Source organism: Octopus bimaculoides, chromosome 21 (assembly GCF_046866305.1).
Source record: "Octopus bimaculoides isolate indiv1 chromosome 21, ASM4686630v1, whole genome shotgun sequence".
NCBI lineage: Eukaryota > Metazoa > Mollusca > Cephalopoda > Octopoda > Octopodidae > Octopus > Octopus bimaculoides.
Window position 1 is genome coordinate 38699514 of NC_142948.1, and position 25000 is coordinate 38724513.

Sequence of the window (25000 nt, forward strand, 5' to 3'; positions counted from 1 at the left end):
ATTTGCAAATCCAGAACCCAAGAAACACAATTTCATACCTATTATTATTGGAGCAACAGGTCACATAGCAACTCGTCTGGGGTAAAGTATGGCTGAACTTAGGAACTTTGGGAGAGTACGCAAATCCTTAATTCATACACTACAAATGATTACCATAGGATGATGCTTAAAACAAGATACTTTCCTTTACAGCCTGGCGACCAAATAGGAAGCTGGTGAAAATTTATTCTAAAAGAGAAAGGGAACACACACACATGGATATAATTCATTTTTTTGGAATGGGTTAAGAAACCCTTTGGAATGGGCTAAAAAGTTGAAAGCAGCCTTTGACTTTTTGTATTGCAATGTTTCTCTTTTTAACCCAATATTTCCATAGTATTACCGTTACATTTCATTGCTAAATAAACACACACACTATATATTCATTCCTCACTTGCTTTTTATTGTTCTTATTTTATGTCCATTATCTGGAAATCTTTTGTCATACATGTGACCTCTTCAGCGACCCTCCATCCCACATGTCTCTTCCCATATTATTTATAGTTTTATCTGCATCAAGATTCACTGTTCCAAAAAAAAAAAAATTATTTCACGCTCTCCAAGTTTATAAATTTTTATCACACCAATACACACACGCACACACACATACCTATAGTTTCACCTTTAATGGCTTATTCAATCAGCCGTTAAAGGTGAAACTTGAGGTCCTAGACAAATCAATATCATCAATACATTTCACTCAACACATATAGTCCCAGCATCATTGGTTGTCAATAAGTTGACCAAGATACTGAATACATACATACATATACACACATATATATATATACACATACAGACATATATATATACAATACACACACATATATAAACATATGCTTAGACATGCATGTGCATGTATGTATTTGTGTGTATGTATGTATATATATTTGGACAGATAGATACACATAGACAGGTGCAGATGGACTTGCGGTTAAGAAGCTTGCTTCCCAACCATGAGGTTTTGGGTTCAGTCACACTGTGTACCACCTTGGGTAAATGTCTTCATCTAGAGCACCAACCCAGCTAAAGTCTTGTGATTGGATTTGGTAGAAGGGAAACTGAATGAAGCCTATTGTTTATATATGTGTGTGTCTTGACATCATGTGACAGTTGTAAATGAGTGTCACTGTCATACAAGCAGTGTCGTTCATTTCCAATATGCTGCGAAAAGATGTCTGGCTGTGGGGAAATATTACCTTGCTTGGAAAGAGGTGAGGGTTGGTGATAGGAAGGGCATCCAGACATAGAAAATCTACCTCAGTACACTGCCTGACCCATGCAAGCATGGAAAAGTGAAAGTTCAAATGATGATGATGATATGGAAGCTTATGTGTGTATGTATACATACACACACATACAAGCATAATAAGCCGGGCCATAAATTGCATTGGAGTTTAAAAATTTGATAAATCTTTTACCATTTATGATTATTAGAGAAATATATTTATTGAACCTTATGAAATATTTCTAAGGTTTGTAGTTAACCATCTGTATCTCTCTGTGACTACATTTAAGTGTTTTTGTTTAGGCCTACATTAAAGTTTATTTATTTTTAAATTTCTTAAACCTTTGTCAAACATGTCCTTTTTGTCTTCAGACAAAAGGGTGTCATTCGATAAGAAATTTTACTCTGTTCCTACAGGGTTGAGTAACTGCATCATAGAGGGCGCCCTTGTTGGCACACAAGAGTAAAGACGATGGTGATGGTGGCAGCAGTGATGCTGATTCAACGGCTTCTAGTTTGCCAACTTCGGTGCATTAATATAAAGATTACGACTGATGATACGATGATGATGATGGTAGTGGATATGTGTATGTGTGTGTGTGCGTGTGTATACAGTATATAAATAGGGAGGGGATGATTATGTGTGTGTTTGAGAGAGAATACGGGGGATGGTGTAAGAGGCTGCCTACTAACTTTATATAGCACCAAATCGTAAACTGGAGTGGGGGGAGGAAGTCCAAGTCACTTTCTTTTTAACGAGGTGTGTGTGTGTGTGTGTGTGTGTGTGTGTGTGTGTGTGTATTGTCAGTAAATCATAAATCCGAAAGAGAAGCACACTCTAAGTTATAGAAACAAGGGTATTTAGAGAATGTTAGTTCTGACCGGTTCATAGAATTGCCCATTAGGGTCTGACGAGGTGCGCTTTATGGACGCGAAACCTTGGGTAACCCTATCAACAGGCCATAACTAACATTCTCTAAACATATTCTGTTAGAATCTTCCATGCGTTAACATGTACCACCTTATGACAATGTGAACTTTCATCTAATCAAGATATCCTTGGCCTGAAGAGGATAGCCTGCGGTATGCACCTAGCTGGGATATTTACCTCTTCTGAGGTTCCGCTCGCTATGCAACCCTGGTCGCCCTACCATGAAATTCAAAAAGAACCTTTTTTAAGTTTATGGTACTTCGATGCGAAAAACATCCACAACCTTCCGTCTCAATAAACTCTGAAAGTTGTTTTTTATATTTACTATCGATTGCTTGGAGCTACCTTTCTTCCTACAAACACACACACACATATAGAGAGAGATTTAAAACTAAGGCATTATAAAGTGTGTGTATGTGTGTGTGTGAAGAGCGAACACCGTGTAGGAATTGAACGCACGACGGCTGCTTAGTTGATACGTTACGTGGAACCACCGAGTAAATTTCATTGTATATGATCTGCTGTATCAGCGTCAACGTCGAGGATTAAATATCTAAACACAGATACACAAGTCTTCATCCAGCCCAACACCGATCATTATCAAAAACGTATATAATGCAGACGCACGTGTGTGTGTGTGTGTGTGTGCGATTGTCTGACTGACATAAGCGACATGCTGACAAGCAGATAACTAGCTTGGCTTAGCCTAAGCAAAGCTATGAACAATATATATATATATAAGCTCAGATAAAACCTTCCTTATATAATATTACCACCACCACCACCACCATCACTATCATCATTACTACTACTAATACAACTTTGGTTTTTGCCACAAGGGTGTTCAACGAGGGCACATGTAAGGGCAAATTACAAAAAAAGGGGGGGGATAGAGAAACGGTGTTGGTAGGTTTACAGTCCTTATACACACAGGCAGAAGCTTGTGAATATGACAGATATTGATTGCATCGATACCAGTGGTTGACCTATTGACTTGGTACTTTGTATAATCGATCTCCGTAGCCGGATTCGAAAGCAGAACGTAAAAACGATGCATTTTATTCCGTTCAACGCTCGACAGTGTCTGACTACAAGGCGCAAGGTAGGAAATTTGCGGGGCGGTGACTAGTGGATTACATCGACCCCCAATGCTCAACTGGTATTTAATTGACCCGGAAAGGATAAAAAGGAAAGTCGACCTGGGGGGGGGGGATTTGAACTCAGAACCTTAAAGCAAGAAGAAATGCCGCTAAGCATTTCGTGCTACCAATTTCTGCCAAGTTCGCCGCGAAGCCACAAGTCATGAATTTTAGAAGACAAAAAGCTAACTTATTTAGTCTACAACATCGAACTCGACCAGCATAAAATGCCGGGGCGCTTTAAGTGTATTGACCCCTTGATACATGAAAGGTCAACTCGACACTGGACTGGGTTTTTCACCTCGGGACCTAAGTACAACGACGTATTTATTTTCCTTCTAAGCTCAAATGCCGCTGGAGTCATTCTTTACCATTTTTTTTTGTCCTGCTTCCGGTGTCAATAAAATAAAATATCAATGCTGTAACTGAATCGATTCAATTTGTCAGAGTCCCCGCCACCTTTCTATGTCCTAGACCTGCAGCGGAGGAGGGTTTGTGTTTATCTCAGAAATCAGCAGAAAGCACCAATTCACCCTTATATCGTTGGCCCCCACTTTACAAATCTATTATTATTATTGTTGTTGTTATTATTATTATTACCATCATCATTATTATTGTATACCATGTATTTCACCGTCTTTGCCCTTTCCTTTCCCGCATCTATACCCTTGTGGCTGATAAAAAAACATCATCATCGTTATTATTATTATTATTATTATTATTATTATTATTATTATTATTATGATTAGCCGCAAAGGTCAGAGGCAGAAAGCTATAACAAATACGCAGATAAACAAACTGACAATCAAGAATAACAACAGTAAATATTATGATGACGATGATGATGATGATGATGATGACGATCGTTATCATTACTACTACTACTACTACTAATTTATTTTAAGTTTTTTTTACACCACACGTTTTACGATCGACATCTGAAGAGGGCTGTTGCTACAAGCTGGTTCCTACGTAATTCCTAGAATCGACTCCCAGAGCAGAGGGCGAGGCAAGGAGCGGGGTTAGTGGGACGAGAAAACCCGAAGGAGTATCGTTTTCGGTCCGTAGCAACAGCAGTGTTATTGAAATTTCCTCGTAGCAGCCAGAATGGCCCTTGCGAAATGAATGACAAACAGTGAATTAAGGGGTAGCTTAACTCTTTGCTCGGCAAAACATTTCCATAAGATTGTCCTAAACATCCACGATTGTTTTCAGTCTTTTAGTTAGGCCTTGCTTCATACGTTCTAAGTAAAATGAAGCTTTCCCTTTTTAAGTCCCAAATTAATCTGGTGGTTGAGAAAAAAAATAACTGGGAACATGTCTCATATATGATGAGAGACATCTTAGCAGCATTATACGCCCCCCCCCCCCCGAGGAAAGCAATGTACTGAGCGATATAGTGTTTATTGATTGACAGGTAACATAGATCAGAATTGGACCCTTAAATCTGCGAGGCCTCCAGACAACGGCCCAGTGTGCTCATGTCTTAAGACGGCCCTTTATATGATGATACATGGATGCCAGGGAAATATATCCTGGGTATCATGTCATAAGCAGGACGGGCAAAAGGTTAAAAATGTAAGCCAGTTGCCCCGGTCTACATCTATATATATATATAGCCGCGTCGTGGCTCCGTCGGTATAACGAAACCATCCACGCTAGAATGACCCGATCGTCCACGTCATTCAGAATCGCTTGATCAAAATGGATCCAGCCTCGAATAAACATTACGACCATATTCAACCCACTTTACGTTATCACACACACACACACACATACATATATACACATGTGTGTATGTATGTGCGTATATATATATATATATATATATATATATATATAGAGAGAGAGAGAGAGAGAGAGAGGTGTGTATGTATTGTTGCACTTGTAGTTATATTACATACGTGTTCGATTTCTGACCTTCCTTGCTTATGTTTTTTCAAAGACAAGAAATAGGACGTGATTTGGGAGAGATTTGACACCTATTTCTAGCAAACCAAGCAATCATATTATGTACAGGCCTCCTCGATTGCGATAATGTCTGATGTATAAACGTGTGTGTATATATATATATATATATATGGTGATGCAAACATGAGAATAGAACTCAAAACATGAGTAAATATACAACCTTATAATAATCGGCAAAAGTTAGTGACTCAAGGGCCAAGAGTTTCGTACGTTGCCAACCACGTTGCAATGACATACATGTATGTGTGTGTGTGTGTGTGTGTGTGTGTGTAATACAAAACACGAAAAAAGTACTTGAGTAAAATTGGTAACTGTGTCTAACAAAAGGCACAATGCCTGAAATTTGACGGAGAAGTCGGGGGGTTATTCGATTTAATCGACCCTAACGCATGATTGGTATTTTATTTCAATCGTGGAATTAACAACAGAATTTAAAACATTTTACACTCAATGATCACCAAGAGTTTCGCGTTACCGCCTTATGTGAGCGTGTGTGTGTATAAATATATATATATATATATATATACACACACTTCAACTACAGGCACAATTAATTCGTACTCTACATAACTAATATTCTAAAGGGCTAGTTTGGTAGAATACGATGAATCTGTAACGTGAGGGTAGGGCGGCCTTCTTTGAGCTTAAACATCCAGCAATCTTAAAACAGTAATTAAACAAATGTATATATATGTGAAAAAAAAGGGGGTTATTTAAGAGATTATGAAAGCGTAAGGATCTCCTGTAACGGCAAAGTGTAAAGATGCCAAAATAAGAACCAGTTGCAATGACACAGAAGACGGACGGACGGGGAGCAGTGAATAAATAATAAGAGGAGTGGGTCAGAAAGGAGGTTTGTAGAGAAAAAGACGTAAGAGATAGAGGTGGGGGGGGCGGAGAGAAGAAGAAGAAGAAGAAGAAGAAGAAGAAGAAGAAGAAGAAGAAGAAGAAGAAGAAGAAGAAGAGCAACAACAACGAGAAAGAAGAAGAAGAAAAAACAGAAAAATGCAGAGAACAAGAGAATTAAAAAACCAGAAAATGCAGAAAGAAACTATGAAGAGGAAGGAAGAAGATGAAAAAGAAAAGGAAGAAAAAGAAGAGAGAGAAAAAAACGGATGAAGAAGGGGATGAGGAGGAGAAGGAACCTCAAAAGAAAACACATCAGCTGAGAGGTGGGGTGGTGAAGGGTGTTGGAAGAGAAGGTTTTGTCAGTAGGGAAATATGAAGCTTTTGCTACGAAGGAGGAATAGCAGATGCTGTGGTTGTTGAAGAAAAAGCAACAACGACTTGTAACTAGGATGGTGGTGGTGGTGGTGGCGATGGTGGGTGCGCGCGTAGTGGTACAGTTGTGAGATTGTGTTGGAGAGGAAGGAGATGGTTGCGTGAGTGCTGTGTTGTGTAATGTAGTAAAGTGTGTATGTGCATGATAGATAGATAGATAACTAGATATATCACACACACACATATATATATATATATATGGGGGAGGGGCGGTTGTAAAACTGGATGTAGTTATAAAATGTGTGTTGTGGTTATAACTGAGATAGATAGATAGCTAGCTAGATAGATAGATAGGCAGACAGACATATTTCTAGACACAGTAAGAGATTTCTCTCAGATGTGTAGATAGAGAGACAAGAAGCAAAAAGGAATGATGTGTAAGGCGAGGAAGAGGAAAAAGAAAGACACACACACACACTCTCTTTCTCTCTCTCTCTCTCCTACTTAATGGTACAAAGTGAGTTTAGTGTGTTTACAATTGGCAGCAGACTCCATGTTGCTTTTAGTCATGAGGATCTCACACATTTAGCACACTAACCACACCACCAAAACTATATCACTGACTGCATTCACAGCACATTGTTATAACCTAACTGTAGCACTGGCTACATAGACAATACTACTACCACCACCACCAAAACTATTTCACTCACTACTCGCACAGTACTATCACACCACCAAACTGGCTACAGTTACGTTACACTCTACTAGCACCCAAACCGTATCACTGACTACAATCACATTACACGACTATACTATTCACTGCAATAATACTACACTATACAACTTACCACCACCAAAACCAAAGCACTGACTAGAATCACACCACAATACTAAAACCAAACTATATCACTGCAAACTACTACAGACACTATTATACTTGCACCTAAACCATACGACTAACTACAATACCCAGGACTATATTAACCCTTAAGCTAAATAACCACGTGCTTTGAGCCCCAAGGGATGTGGGTTACCAGAGGGTTTATACTATCGTAGTGCAAAAAGTGCAGCTAAATCGAGGACCCACAAATCTCCCTTTGAATAAAAAGGGTGAACAAAATTAGCTTTCTTTTCCGGTTGCCCTAGTTAAAAGTAGTAAATAATTTAATAGAACAAAAATTATAAATATTAAAAAAAAAAACTGTTTCTATTTAATATACCGTATTTGATGGTATACATGACACACAGCTATATAAGACGCACCCCAATTCCAGCAGTGCATGTTCAGTGGGTTAAAATGGTTTAGTTTATAACAGTGTAATATCTTCAGAGGGGGGAAAAATATACCCTTGGATGTTTTTTATGTGTTTATGGATTCAGTGTACTATAATGAATCCATAAACACATAAAACATCCAAGGGGGTATTTTTTCCCCCTCTGAAGATATTACACTCAGGTCATATAGATTTAATATATATTGAGTATCAATTGAAACAGCTGTAAGGGATGATGATTAATTTGCTGATAATAATAAGCAATTATTAACTTTCTAATCTCCATTTTCTTTCTCTTGTTTTATATGAATATAAACTATATGTTTTTATATATATACCTATTATTTTACGGAAATTAAATCCCCAATAATACCAAGTATTGAACCAGTATTTCCTTGGATGAAACCATCCCTTCATGAGGTTAACACAACCTCTAATCGAATTATCATTATCATCATCGTTTAACGTCCGCTTTCCATGCTGGCATGGGTTGGACTATTTGACTGAGGACTAGCGAACCAGATGGCTAAACCAGGCTCCAATCTGATCTGGCAGAGTTTCTACAGCTGGATGCCCTTCCTAATGCCAATCACTCCAGGAGTGTAGCGGGTGCTTTTATGTGCCACCGGCACAAGGGCCAGTCAGGTGGTACTGGCAACAGCCACGCTCAAATGGTGCTTTTCACGTGCCACCTGCACAGGAGCCAGTCCTTCGGCACTGGCAACGACCTCACTCGAATGTTTGTTCATGTGCCACCGGCACAAGTGCCAGTAAGGCGACGCTGGTAACGATCACGCTCGACTGGTGCTCAAGTAGCTTGCATACCAACTGCATGGTTCCAGGTTCAGTCCCATTGCGTAGCACCTTGGGCAAGTGCCTTCTGCTATAGCCTTGGGCCGACCAAAGCCTTGAGAGTGGATTTGGTAGATGGAAACTGAAAGAAGCCCGTCGTATATACATGTATGTGTATATATACGTGTGTGTGTATGGGTGCGTGTCTTTGTCCCCACCACCACCATCGCTTGACAACCGATGTTGGTGTATTTACGTCCCCGTAACTTAGCAGTTCAGCAAAACAGACCGATAGAATAAGTATTAAGCTTACAAAGAATAAATCCCGGGGTCGATTTGTTCGACTAAAGGCGGTGCTCCAGCATGGCCACTGTAAAAATGACTAAAACAAACAAAAGAATATATATACTTATATGCACTCTCCCAGTTACTCAAACTGCTAGAAATAGCAGCCAAGTCTTTTTTTATTAAAAAAAAAAAGAAAGGTAAGGACACATTCGATGTGATCCTAGATATGTGTCAGAAAAAGAAAATTAAAAAACAGGATGATAATGAATGGAACGTCTTTTGATAACCGCAGGTCTTACTTGATTGCAGCTGACCTGGGGTTAAAGAATCAACCGAGCTTACGTGGATGAAACACGTTAAAACGATGTTGATGATAATGGTGATGGTGATGACAGATATGATGATAATGGTTGTGGTAAGAAAGACGAGGTGGAAAGATACACAAGAAAGTGCAGTCCTAGATACTGGCAAAACAGACGGAACTGGCACGGCTAGAATTCTATTCTTTTTAGTAATAGGTCGGGGGGGGGGCTGACCTGGGGACATTCAACAGCAACAACTGACTTACAGCGATAGTACTAAGACACCGGAAAATTATAAACCACTTATATAGACTTAGAGAAAGCGGTGCAATAGCAAATTGTAACCCTTCGATAATTTGGTCCATCCACAATACCCAATTGACATACGACGTTGACAAAATTCCCGTCTTTCACACACGAACTGTGAACTTCTTTGGTTGGCTCCAATGCTGCTGCCCCTTAATTGGGGTTTTTAATTTAATTTCCTTTTATTTTACTGTTGTTTTATGTGTCTGTTTTCTCACAAGTGATTTTTATGGGAACCCATACCGGCTGTACGCACTAAATATTCCTTCATCCGTCGCAGTTGTGTGAAATGCAAAAGCGATTACTATGGCAGAACCATTGGAGCGCCGGATAAAATAGCTTTGCAGCATCTGTTCCGGTTCTTTAAGTTTTGAGTTCAAATTGCGCCGAGGTTCAATTTGGCACCTTTGCGAAGAAAGAAGAATTGTGGGAGGAAAATTCTTTAGAATAGTAATTTCCGGTGACTGAAATTCGAGAATACTAAATAATAATAATAAGGATTTCTAGTTTAGACACAAGGCTTGCAAATTTGAGGGGAGACGAGATCGATCGCAGCATTTGACTGGTATTTATATTTTATCGATCTCGGAGGAACGAAAGGTAAAGTTGACCTCGATGGGGCTTGAACTGAGAACGTAAAGAACCAGAAAAAAATACTCCAGAGCCTTCACCCCCCCACCCACCCAATACTCTAATAATCCTTTCTATTATAGACACAAGGCCTGAAATTTGAGGAAGGTGGGTGTATGGATTAGATTGATCCCTATGTTTAATTGGTACATAATTCATTGATCCCCACAACGTAAAACCGGAAGACATATCGCCAAGTATTTTGTCCGGCGTGCCAACGATTCTGCGAACTGGGGAGTGGGGGGTGGAAATACCTTTTTGCCCATGAAATACGGGAATTCGAGGAACGACTATTCAGAAACACCCCTGCCTTAGAAATTTCACTAAAATAGTGTTGTTTTTAGAGTCCTGGTAATTCCCGAGAAAGATGCACAAAGATGATATTAAAACACAAACACTGCAAACCTCGCTTCTCAACATGACAGACAAGTTGGTGAGGCGACTACACAGTCGCTTTGACCTGATTGAAATATCAGTAAAAATCTCCTTCAGATCATACGTTATTACAGTTTTAAAGAAAGGAAGAGAGATGAAAGGACACATTGGATTATGTAGTCCCAGGAATACAAACGAAAGAAGGAAAAAAAAAAACAAACAAACATGAAATGGAATTATCATATTTGGATTGCCTTTGCTAAGATTCGATCTATATTCACTGACCTGGGACTAAACAATAATTACCATTACATGACCTTACATGAAAACTGGCAGGTTTTGTGTGGTGTGTATGAGTGTACATACATACATACATACATACATAGTCGGATATATGGGCTATATTCCAGAGGCACCCACCTCCAAACATTGAAGGGGTTCCTTTAACTCAGAGAAGCCTAAAGCTTGGGGTTAATTTTTAAATATATTTACAGCAATCAAATTAATATTCTGTAATATTTTTCTAATTTGTTAAAAAAATTTTTTAATCTAATAAAGTTCTTTTAAAATTACTGAGCCCTCTTTTAATTTATTGGGCCCTTTTAGATTTGACAGGGCCTTCCTTATTATCTTGTTTTAAATTAGCAAAATAGTAGGGGCCCACTCGGTTTGAATCTGGCCCTGTGTGTGTGTGCATGTGTGCAAGCCCCAAACGGGAGCTAGACTCTTTCAGTCCCGAAGGCGTCAGGTTCCCGTTATGGGCCTGCAAAACTTGAAGTAGCATGTAACTCTTACTAAATGTGTTGAGTGCCCTCTTCTTTCGATTGCCAACTCAGATCGCTAACCCCTATACACATTTTTTTTTCTCTCCTTGTTTCTTTCTGTGTTCCTTTTTGTGGAAGAGCGTAGGCTCGAAACATTAAGGACTTTTTCAATTCCCGAGCGTTATACTAATACATCTGTTTGTTTTCTACACCACCTATCTTCGTCTTTTTTTTTTGTGAATTCCCTATATATATATATATATATATATATATATATATATATATATATATATATATATATATATATATGAGAGAGAGAGAGGTGTGTGTATAGAGAAAGAGAGACCTCGTATATCTCTCCACTTTATCGTAGCTACCTTTACGTACAATACATAAGTCATGACACCAATAAGAAAAAAAAACAAATACTAGAACTCGAAAACGAGTCACAGAGAAAACTTCTAAGTGGTCGCCCGAAGTGGAAGAAATAGCGACCAAATCTCCCTCTACCGTCGTAAATGAAATAGAAATAAATAGGGTACATCAACAAATTCAATCATACTCCTAAAAACACAAGATGGTCCGGTGACTCAAGAGTTCACCTGGTGCTAGAAACAGACACAGACCTCCTAAAAGATTATGCTAGAAATAGAAACCAAATCTCCCTTAAATAACACCTGTCTTAAATAGGTGAAGGAGCAACATCCCTAAATGGAAACAAGACGATCAGTTGGATCACGTTTAACCTGGTGTTAAAAAGCAACACATTAGAAATGACAACCAAATCCCCTTCACATCACACTTGACTGTCTTTTAAATAGGAGCATGACACTAGATAACGTGAACTTCTGCAAGACTCCTCTATGAAGCACAAGATGATCAGCTGATTCTAAAAACCAACACGGAACGAGATTACGCTAGAAATAGCGACCAAATCTCCCTTAAGCCACATCGAGCCGGCTTTTAAATCATCATCGTCATCGATTAACGTCCGTTTTCCATGCAGGCATGGGTTGGGCGGTTTTGAACTTGGAGCTATCCAGACTCCAATTGTCTGTTGTGGCATGGTTTCTATTGCTGGATGCCCTTCCTAATGCCAACCCCTTAACAGTGTGCTGAGTGCGTTTTACGTGCCGCCGGCACGGGTGCGTTTACGCAGCACCGGCAGGGGTACCTTTTATGTGACACCGGCACCTGAAAGAACCTGTATGTATAGAAGGACAAGCCTGTAAGTCACAACAGATAAATCAGCCCTACATTACCCCTGGCTTGCCAGTGTGATGACATTTCAACTGGTGCTAAAAATCAACACAGAACTTCTAAAAGGTTACATTAGAAATAGCAGTCAAATCTCCCTCAAATAAATTGCTTTACCACCTTAAACAAGGACAGGAACACATTAGATAATGTGGTCCTGCACATTCCTAAAAGGAAACAGGATGGTTAGCTGGATCATGTTTAAAAACCAACACAAATCTGTTAAAAGTTTGCCACACCTGGTGATTAGAGTTTAGGGTTAGGCCGAAAACGGGTGGTGTGCGTATTCTTTACCCCGGCAAAAATTTACATTCGAAACAGCAGCTAAATCTCCCTCAAATCACCCCTGATTGTCTTTTAAATAAAAGCAGGTCACATTAGCAGAATCAACCCTACATTATATCCACTGACTCAAATGGTTTGGTCAGCTGGATCACTTAAAGATTACATTAAACTCAACAATCATAAAACGCAGACGACATTTATTGAAAGTTTATGCAAGACATTTCATATGTATACACACACACACTTCCCAGGTACACTAAATAACGAGACATTACAATAGCTGCAGACAATTATTCACACTACAATAACCACGATAGTTTCACCTGTAAAACAAACATGTCAGCCTCCATCAAGCACCTAGATTTTACTGATTACATAGTATGTACGTATGTGTATATATACATATGTATACGTATGTGTATATTTATGTATATTCGCCGTATGTACGTATGCATGTGTATATTTACATATTTACATAGTACATACCTGTATATATACACCCAATATATACATGTGTCCGCATACAGTATATATAAATACATATGTGTACAGACACAGTATATATACAAACATACAGTATATATAGAAATGTGCTTATACACGGTATATACCTATGTGTGCACTCAGAGTATTTGTGTGTGTGTATGTAGAGTTGCCTCACAAGTAGACTTTCAACATACTGGCGTTATACACTGATACACGCGTATATCTCAAGACATATATTTAAACAAGTTTACACACTCATATCCAATCACCTGTATAAATATCCATACAACTATATATATATATATATAGGTCATATGTATTCATGTGTGTGTGTGTATATATATATATATATATATATATATATATATATATATATTATACTTAGAGATATACACACACAGATTACCAATATATATATATAAATACACATCACAAACATTCAGCCTATATATATATATATATTATACACACACATCACCTACATGTATATGTGCATTATATGCACACACATCTTTTCTGATATATGTTTTATTAACTATATATATATATATATATATATATATATATATATATATATATATATATGTATGTATATGTATATCATAACGAAGATATATATATATATAAATGTCCAAAACACTGCCCAGAGGACAAATGGTTAATGGGCAGTATTCAAACAGCTAAACGGAGCTAACTGCACATATATATATATATATATGTGTCAATGGTTTCATGTTTGCTTTTATTTACTAACAATTACAAACAGCCCGAAACTAGAGGGTGTATGTTTAAGTAGTACACGTGTATATATAGATATATAAATGTGTGTGGCGAGAGAGAGAGAGAGAGAGAGATAATGTAATCTATGATGTGTCATTGTGTGTAATAGTGGCGGTGGTGGTGGTGGTGTGTGTGTGTGTGTGTGTATTTAGATAAACAAGCAGACAGATAGATAAGTGTGTATAACTTTGATAAGCTGATATTTGCGTGAAGGGTATATAGACAGACAGGTGGGGAGAATTATGTAATATCAGGTGTATGTGTAGGTGCGTGTGTGTATGTATATATACATGAACACACAAAAAATATATATATATATACACACACACACACGTTTGTGTGATGAGGGGAATGCGTGTAGGTATAGTGAGTGTGCGTGAGCATGTATATATATATGTGTGTGTGTGTGTGTGTGTGTGTGTACACAGACACACACACACACCCAAGCACATACATACATATTAGGTCTGGCTGTGGTTGTGTGGAACAAGGAGCTCGTCTCGCAACATTGTGTTTCCGGGTTCAATACCACGGCAGGTCACCTTGGCTAAACGTTTGCTACCATAGCTTCATGTGAGCAGAATTAGGTAACGAAACAATGTACAAAAGCCAACAGTGTAATATATATACACATCCGCACATAACATCACTAGTTGATTATTCCACTAGTCCCAATCAACTCTTACAAGATTTGATACATTTTACTCTTCTGCTAGCTTACACTTCCACCATCATTAAATATTTATTTATAATCATTATTAGGAACATCACATATTATATATATATATATATATTGAAGCATGTATGTGTATGTCCTTGTTTATGTTTGCAGCTCCCTTTAATCACCCTGCAACTTAGCGGATCGGCAAAGAGAAAAAGAGGTAGAAATAAGTAAATAAGGGCCGATAAACTCTTCGATCAGGATCGATAAATGATTCAAGAAACAAATGTCTGGAGGATGTGAAACGTCTTATTTCCTGTCAAAGATGTGTGCGCGCGCGCGTACAAGCGTGTGATGCATAAAAGCATGTGTTTATGAATAAGTTCCTGATATATATATATATATATATATATATATATATATACACACACAGAGACACTATTTGTGTTTCATCGGTATGCATATATCCCTCCACACTTAGTTCAGTTGCATACTTCATACACTGAGATACACAACACATACATCATATCTCATGCGTGTATGTATATATACACGATACCAGGTGCCTCGTAAGACATTTAATTGCTTCTATTTGGCGTGTGTGTGTGTATATATATATATATATATATATACGTTGTATTTATTTTTATATACTATAACTGTATAAAAGGAGTATAAACATGCCTGAGTATATAGGCGTGTAGCTGTATGTATACATACAGATGAGTGTAGAATACATGTGATATATATAATTCATGTAGCAATACATTTCTTATACATGTGATAACGACTGTTTCGTCTGATTAAATGTGTGTATGTGCGCATTAAATGCATGTGTGGATGTATGTATATACGGGTGAGTGTGATGTAACAGTTATCTCACGCAGTGTACGTGAAAAACGATTGGATCTTCTATGTATACACATGAACTGTGTGTGTGTGTGTATGTATGTTCGTATAGATGTCTGTTTGTATCGGTACAAGTGTGTGTGTGTGTATATATATATATATATATATATATATATATATATATATATGTAAGCAAACAAATATATAGTTCGGCATGATAGATAGATAGGCATATATATATAGATATATCGATTAATATATATACCAAGATATAGGAACATAGAACTTTATATATATATATTTATGTATGTATATATATATATTTATGTATGTATATATATATATATATATATATATATATATATATATATATATATATATATATATATATATATATATAATCAATGATCACACTTACCTTCGACAGTGTCAGCTAGAGAGGGTTCGGCGGCGGTGGCGGCTGCGACAACAGCAGCAGCGGCCGCGGCAGCTGCCGACGTCGGAGATGATACAGGCACCAATCCGTTCATGGAATCCAGTTTTTCCGAGTGCTGAATCATGGTGATGATGACAACGTCGATGAAAACGACGGTGGCGGTGATGGTGATGGTGATTGCGGTGATAATAATAATGATGGAGATGATGGTAGAGATAACGTTGACGACGGTAATAGCAACATGAACAACAGCGACGAATAGGTGAAGAGGATTTGTAAAGGTGATGTAGAAACGAACGATGAAGGAGGACGAAGGTGGAAGGCTTGGATGACTGCTGATGATGATGGATCGAGAATGTAAGAGAATTTCTTCGGAGCCGTGGGAATCGGTAACACACCCGAAGACACCACGGACGTTGGATCCAATCTTATTTCCTAAACACCTCCTTCTTTTTTTATAGAACAATTACTGTTGTTGTTGTACAATCACGTTTTTTGCTGTTGTATGTAGTCTTAGTCCTTGCTTCCGCTATTTATCTCCGTCTTTGAAGAATTATATGCAAAAAAAAGTCTTCCTTTCCTCCGATAGCAACAGAAAAATAAAACACACAGAGCAGAGGACGAGGAAGATCCAAAAATATATATATATGAAGATAATAATAATATATGTATATATAGAGAGAGAGGGAGAGGGGGTAGAGATATGCGATTTATATATGTGTATGTATGTGTGTGTGTGTGTAGCCAAAAATATAAAAGATTTCAAACGGTACCGAGCGATCGAAATGGAAACCCCCTCCACCAATGCATCGAACTACTGGCGGGGGGTTTTCAGGTTGAAAATAGAGGTGTTTCTTGTAGAAGTAGTAGTATGTGTGTATATATTGTTGTTGTGGCGGTGGTAGTAGTAGTAGTAGTGTCACTAAGGAGGAGGGTCGGTTTGTTTATACTCCTTTCTGCTGTCTGGTTCCACACACACAACCGCGCGCACACACACATACATGGACACGTGCGCTGTCACACACACGTGCACCGCACCACACCGCGCATATTCATACCACAGTCACACACACACACACAGAGACACATACGCACGCACACATACATAGAGTGGCACAACACAGGCACACAAGACTCACACATCGACACACAACAACACGCAGTCTCGCGCCCGCACGCGCTGGCGACACCACGTAGCACACACAACTGTACACATGATAACACACACACACACAAACACAAACTACTACGACTACTACACACTTATATACATATATATAGATAGATATACATACAGATGATGAATATATACACACATACACACACCTAGAGTGTCAGGGTAATAGAAAGGCTTTGAAGAAATATAACGATTGTGGTGATGGTTGATGGAGGGCTGCCATAGAGTGCAGCCTCCAACATCCAATCTACGTGTGTATAATTGAGCGTGTAAGATAGATCTGTCTGATGATGTATAATATATACGTGTATATATCAGTATGTAAAGGGTAAATTATATATAATATATATGTATGTAGAAATATGTGATGTATAAAAATGTATGAATAAACAAGTACTGTTCCACCTCGTTGTAATGTACGCGTGTATATATATATAGATATAGATATATATATATATTATATGTGTAGATCGTGTGTCCTTCCTTTTTTTTCTCTCTCTTCTTGGCGTTTGTATTAGTTTATATGTCCGTTTTCCCCCCTGATTCTGTTCCTTCTTAACAACGTTGAAAACTTCTTGCTTTGGCGATGAAAACCCGCCCAGCAAACAACCTGTTCTCCACACTAGTGGGGAGGCTTGGCCGCACTGCGCATGCGTCAGGTTGGATCTAGGTCATACACTCACACATACATGTATGGAAACACATACGCGCACGCATCCACAGGCGCACACAGAAACACACACGCACACAACACACACGCACGCAAGCACGCACGCAGACACACTCACTCACTTTGTCTTTCTCTTACTGTTTCTTTCTCACTCAGTCTCTCTCTCTCTCTCTCTCTCTTTTCTATCTTTCTCGTTTTCTTATACACATACATACACTTTCACACACTAAGATAAATAAACAAAGACACACACACACACACATATATATTTATATACACGCCCGTTCATAGTGATGATGTACTATAGTGACACATCTTCACACAGATGTGTACATACTGATACATATGCAAGCAACACACACACACGTATATACATATACACATTCATATATACATACACATTCATATAAACACACGCACATGTGTGAATGCGTGTATGTTTGCGTGTGTGTGTGTACTACTTCAATGTGACACACATACACGTGTATACATATATGCACTTCATACTCAAACGTATATGTGTGTGCGTGTGTGTTTTCATACACACACGCACACAGTTAAAGCAACATATGCGTACTCGTAGTGACCCTTTAAAAAAATACACGCATAAATGTATGTACATAGGTGTGTGTGTGTGTGTGTGTGTGTGTGGAGAAACATGAAACTGTTGATATTTCTTTCAAACTCCAGTTGATATAATTTTAGAGAAAAAATAAAAATGAATTTGGAAAAAGCATTAAAAGGTGAGGAATTATTCATTTTCACCTTAAATACTTTTATATGTAAATATTATATATATATAAACACACACACACACACACATATATATATATATATATATATATATATATATATAATATTTACATATAAATGTATTTAATATATATATATATATATGTATATATATATATATATATATATATATATATATATATATATATATATACAGATATATGTGTGTGTGTGTTAATAGGTAAACTTTCATAAATGCTGGTTGTCTTGTGTATTTCAGCAACCACCATTCCACCCCTCGCCACCTTATCTCACCCGGAGTGGTTAATAATCGACCAATCAGAGACGAGATAAGTATTCAGTGCCGTCTCCGGTGCCCTGTACCGTGTTATTGTGTACACAGAGAAAGAGAGAGAGGTGAGATGCGGATGAAACGAGAAGGGATGTTGCTAGCTTTTTTTGTCGGGTGGCTTTTTTTAACTTTGTTAAGTCAGGGTATAATAATAGAAACAACATTATTACAAGATATAATATGTGGCAATTAAAAGATGGTGGAAGCGAATAAAATGACGGCGAAGTTAACAGTGATAGATTGTTTAGAACCAGATAAAACTTTGTAACAGAGCAGGACTATGGATCAGAAGTATTCCATTCGTGACCTTCCCGTTTTCCTAAAAAAAAAAATATGCCGCTAGGATCACATTAATTAACGTGTCGTTCTTAGAAACAGCAGGACTCGTTGTGGTTCACCTCAGACGTGGGCCTCGGCGATGAAAGGATGAACCTTTTTTTTTTATATAAGTCGGAGAGGATGAAGCTTTTTCTTTCGCTTTGTAAATCGTTGTTTAATAATAGTAACAACATCATTATCAGAAGACACGATACATAGCACTGAAGGTATGATAGAAGGAAAGCAGTGAAAAATATAAATAAATAAAAATACGACGAAGTGATGTTTTGATATTGTTTAATCCAAGCATGGGCAACCGTTCTCGAGCAGCGGCCCTCATGAGGCATGGCCCAACATCGTCAGTTGAAAGTAATTTTGTTGTTAGGCGTACCATTCAGAAAAGCCACACGAACAGCAGGTTACCCATGGTTAGTTTAGTTCCGGATAAACTCTAATTATGTCTACGAATGGATCAGAAGCCTCCCATTCGTGACCTTCCCAATTTGTTTTTCATTGGCAGTGTGCACCTGAGACCATGTGATTAAAAGACAGCAAGAATGTTGTTGATGATGATGTTTAACCACAGGTCAGGCCTTGTTGAGTAAACCTTTGATCAAGTCAAAGGCATTCCACTATTAATTATCCCGTATTTTCTCGTATGTATTCTTTAAGACATGAGGGGTGGAGTGTGATTTCTGGAAAACTCAATTGTTTCTAGTAGCGCATGCGACCGCAATGAAACTCACCCGTTGGATCGTCGTGCTAGCGATTGTGAATAGAGGTGAGTGAGAGAGAGAAGCTTTTAATGTTTGTTACTTGATTCGGGAGTAACAGTCGTTGCGGCAGATAATATAAGAGAGAGAGAGAGAGAAATACAAACAGATGGATAAATAGATAAGATAGACAGAGAGAGATGAGAAGGTAGACAGATAACTAATAAACTGACAGACAGATCGATTGATAGATAGCAGATACATCAATAAACAGACGAGCAGACAGACTGACAGAGATAGATAGATAGATATCTTCTTTTTTAGATAGATAGATAGATAGATATCTTCTTTTTTAGATAGATAGATAGATAGATAGATAGATTGAAGGTGAAGTTTGTGGTGAGCAAGTTAAAAAGAAAGCAAGGGAATTATGTATATTAAAAACAGAAAGATAGTAGAAAGGGTATGAAAGAAAACGTCCGTTTAACCTACTTCTCTAACTATCTATCAATTTAATCAATCACTGTCTGCTAATCTATCTAAATCTGTCATGTTAGCTAACTCTTCGTCTCTTTCTCTCTTTGCTTTTTTTTTTTAATATCTTCTGGCTCTTTCTCTCTACCTCTAATCCACATATTTACATATATTTTCTGTATTTACTCGTGTATAAGCCGCGCCCCAGATTTTTCAATTAAAATCAAGTATAAAATAGTGCAACTTACGCACGAGTAAAAACAATATTTGTACATACATACATACATTGATGTTTAGCAAAAGTAACTGAGTAACTCAAGGGCCGAGAGTTTCACGTGCGGGCACTTCTCAGACTAGTTTTAAATCGATAGATAGATATGCATCACCTGTGTGTGTGTGTGTGTGTGTGCGTGTGTGTGAAGACGCGTGGCCTTGTGGTTAAGATGCACGATCACTAGATCGTGGGTTCGATTCTCAGATCAGGTGGTGCGTGATGTTTGTTCCTGAGCAAAACACTTCAATTCACGTTGCTCCAGTCCACATTGCTCCAAGGCGTACCCTAGTTTGTGTTTTCTTTTAGCTAAAATCAAATATACAGTGTGACTTATTCACGAATAAATACGGTATATACACTATGCATACACACATGCACACCTTGTTGAGATTAATCTCAATCGCTACTCCGAGTATGTCTGTATGTATGTATATATATATATATATATATATATATATATATATATATATATATATACATATATATATATATATATATATATATATATATATATATATATATATACATATATATATATATATACATATATATATATATATACATATATATATATATATACATATATATATATATATACATATATATATATATATACATATATATATATATATATATATATATATATATATATATATATATATATATATATATATATATACATATATATATATATATATATATATATATATATATATATATATATATATATACATATATATATATATATACATATATATATATATATATATATATACATATATATATATATATACATATATATATATATATACATATATATATATATATACATATATATATATATATACATATATATATATATATATATATATATATATATATATATATATATATATATATATATTCTCACACACACACACATATCTTCTTAGCTGTTTTCTCGTATAAGAGCAAAACCATTGCTAGAAAGAATCATTGAAAAGAGTCAATGTTGGTGCGATGTGAGTCCCTTCTATGACTCTTGAGCCTGGCGAAAGGTTTGCACATTCTATTACATAATGCACAGCTGTGCTGCTGGTTGGCAGAAGGAACAGGTGGCACAGTATGTACTCTTTTGACATGCCTTTTCAGTGCTCCGACTGAGAGGCATACCTGCCCACATGTTGCACATGTTCTGCTGCGAACAACAGCCATATTACAATTTACCATGGGTCGATTCCTGTGAGTTCTCTGATGGCTGAGCAGAACTCCTCCTACAAATCACACACACAAAAAGCAACACTCCCTCATTCACCAACATATATATATATATATATATATATATATATATATAGATAGATAGATAGATAGATAGATAGATAGATAGATAGATAGATAGATAGATATGCGTGCGTGCGTGTGTGTGTGTGTGTCATAGACATATCTGTTGTTAACAAAAAATGAGGGTTCCACAATTTCTTGCTAAGCAACCTGAATTGTTTATAGAGATCAAATGTCTGTGTTCTGCCTCGTTCCCTCCATCAAATGGAGGGGATGCTGAAAAATTCCTGGCTTTGGGTAAAAGAAAATGCACAACATATTCCCCCTCTCAGAAGCACACACATATTGTAGCGCTACTTCAGTTTTTCTTAGCTCTGTAAAGAACTCGGAAGACAGGGCCACCAACCAGGACTTTCACGACACCTATAAAGCCAGGAACCTTTTGGTACCCCCTCGTGTGTGTGTGTGTGTGTGCAGGGGACGATTCCAGTACTAAGCTGGCACTTATTTATTGACCCCGAAAGGATGAAAGGCAAAGTGGATCTCGGCGGAATTTGAACTCAGAATGTAAAAACGGACAAAATGCCGTTAAGCATTTTCACCGGCGTGCTAACGATTCTGCCAGCTCACCTGTCAATAAAACATCGCTCTCGGATATTGGCCCATCCAAGACTACAGCTGAAAGACCCTTGCTCAAAGTGCTGCACGGGAATCGAACCCGGAACAACCGTCTTTGTCGATTGAACAATCGTACACTGTACGACGCTCTCGAACTGACTAAACTACATCACCTTTTTTGAATGTGCTTTTTTCTATTTTTATAACCAAACGAACATACATAAAGGCAGGCAGACGGATGGATGGACAGACGGACGGGCGAGCGGATAGACAGACAGACACATGGATGGAGAGATGAATGGAGGGGCGGACAGACAGACACACACACACACACACACACACACAATTTTACAATCTAGTTATCCGTCACTGCCTGCCTCTCCGACACTATCTTATCTGGCCTTCTATCGATCTCTGTCTATCTATCTATCTGTTTGTCTGTCTGTCTGTCTTCTGCTTATTTATCAACATATCGTCATAGCTTTATCCTCGGGATATAAATGTCGTGTGTGCCTACATGTGTTTAACACACACACCCGCGCGCACACACACGCACGCACGCACGCACGCACGCACCCGCATACACACTAACCTCCTAACTGATCCAGACACATGTCCGCCTGCGCGTGTGTATGTGCGTGTGTGTGTGTGTAACATCTATATGACTGTGTTTGTGTGAGTGGACAGATAATATCCATCTGTTGGCAACACTATGTATCAGAACAACGAAACGTGTCGTTCTCAAAAACTGATACGAACGAACAATACACGCACACACGCGCACACACACAAAATAATAATGCATTATATTTACATAATTATCTGTGTGTGTGTGTGTGTGTGGTCTTTATTTTTCTTTTTCTTTTTGTTTGTTATTTTTTTCCATGCTGGCAAGAGCCGGACAGGACTTTCCAGAGACAGACACTATTTCGTATCAGTATTTCATATCAGGGTGCCCTTCCTGATATCAAGTCTCAAGTGGGTGGATATCTTACAACAAGTACTGCTAAGTGGACCCACTCTAAAAGCTCCGCCACACATCACATCTAATGTGCACTTCTTTTGATATGGCAGTGCTAGATTTCAGGAAGATTCAACTTCTATTTCTAGCAGGCAAAGCAACCACTTAAAGGCAGGCTCATCTATAAATGTATGCCTTTTCTTTCCCTTTTTAATTTATGGTCAATTTTGATCGGTCACTACTTGGTAGCAAGGTTGTGAAGGAGACTATCATCATTTAACGGTCATCTTTTAAATCTGAACAAGATTTTGCAGATTTTTTATTGTCCCAGATATCGCGATTTGTATTCTCTCCCCAGGATTTCAAATTCAGCCATACTTTACTTCAAACGAGTTGGTATGTATGTATGTATATAGGTATATGTATGTGTGTAAGTATAAGTCATATTACTATGTGTATGTGTGTGTATGCATGTGTACATATGCATGTATATGTATGTGTGCATGTTATGTGTGCTTGTAAGATGCATGCATATACGTAAGGATATGGATCTAAATGTATTTATACATGTATGTATCTATGTAAGTATGCATTTGTATGTATGTATAAGTATGGGTGTATATGCATGTGTAGGTGTGTGTATGTATGTATATATGCATGTGAGTGTGTATGTAACTGTAAGTAAGTATGTGTGTGTGTGTGTGTGTGTGTGCAAAGATGGTGGTTAGTGACCCCAAAACACATGGAAGCTAGCAGGTGGAAGGGAGGTAATCTATTTTATCACAAATAAGGGCAAATTCTGTCATAGTGTACCCCCTACATCATTTCCCCTTTTGTGTTGGCCTTGGTGGGCTGTAAGGACCGGGATTTGGTTCAGACAAGGAACCTCTTGAACAAAAGATCTGCAAGTCTCACCTCATTGTTCAATCAAGCACCACCGTTCCTAAGGAGAGCTTCATTGAGGCTGTCTGAAGTTATACAACAACAACAACAACTTTACAAAGGATGTCAGCCACAACACAACACTCTCAGCATTTTAATGAGTGGTAACCAGAACAAAAACCTGCCTGCTAAAGGGAAAACTATTAAGTTCATCACCACCACCACCACCACCACCGTCCTCGCTATCATTATCATCACCACCACCATCATCATTATCATTACCATCAGCCCCATCATCAACAGCCTGTCAAAGGGGATTAACCAATCTGCTTCTGTACACAACAAATCCAGCTTCAGAGAAGTGGAGTTACTTATTTGCAAGGGCTTCTTTCAGTTTCCATCTACCGAATCCACTTACAAGAGTTTGAGGATTTGGTCAGTCAGACACTTGGTCGAATGTCCAGACCAGTCAGCGAGGCTGAACTCGATACCACATCATTGGGAAGCAAACTTCTTAAACCACACAGCCATGCCTAACCAACCCAAATCTTA

The 25000-nt window shown here is 37.9% G+C and overlaps 1 protein-coding gene across 2 annotated transcripts in view; it reads right to left on the bottom strand.

The window, feature by feature from the left end:
• Positions 1-25000, bottom strand: part of LOC106878658 (nuclear receptor subfamily 5 group A member 2) — a 170874-nt gene that overhangs the window by 100288 nt on the left and 45586 nt on the right. The window contains exon 1 of one of the 2 annotated variants that reach the window (XM_052975629.2): positions 16000-17847. The exons of the other annotated variant lie outside the window; for it this stretch is intronic. Within the exon in view, the coding sequence (XP_052831589.1) occupies positions 16000-16141 (142 nt within the window). The 5' untranslated portion in view covers positions 16142-17847. Of the gene's footprint in view, positions 1-15999; positions 17848-25000 lie in introns of those variants that run through there. 2 annotated transcript variants of the gene reach the window in all.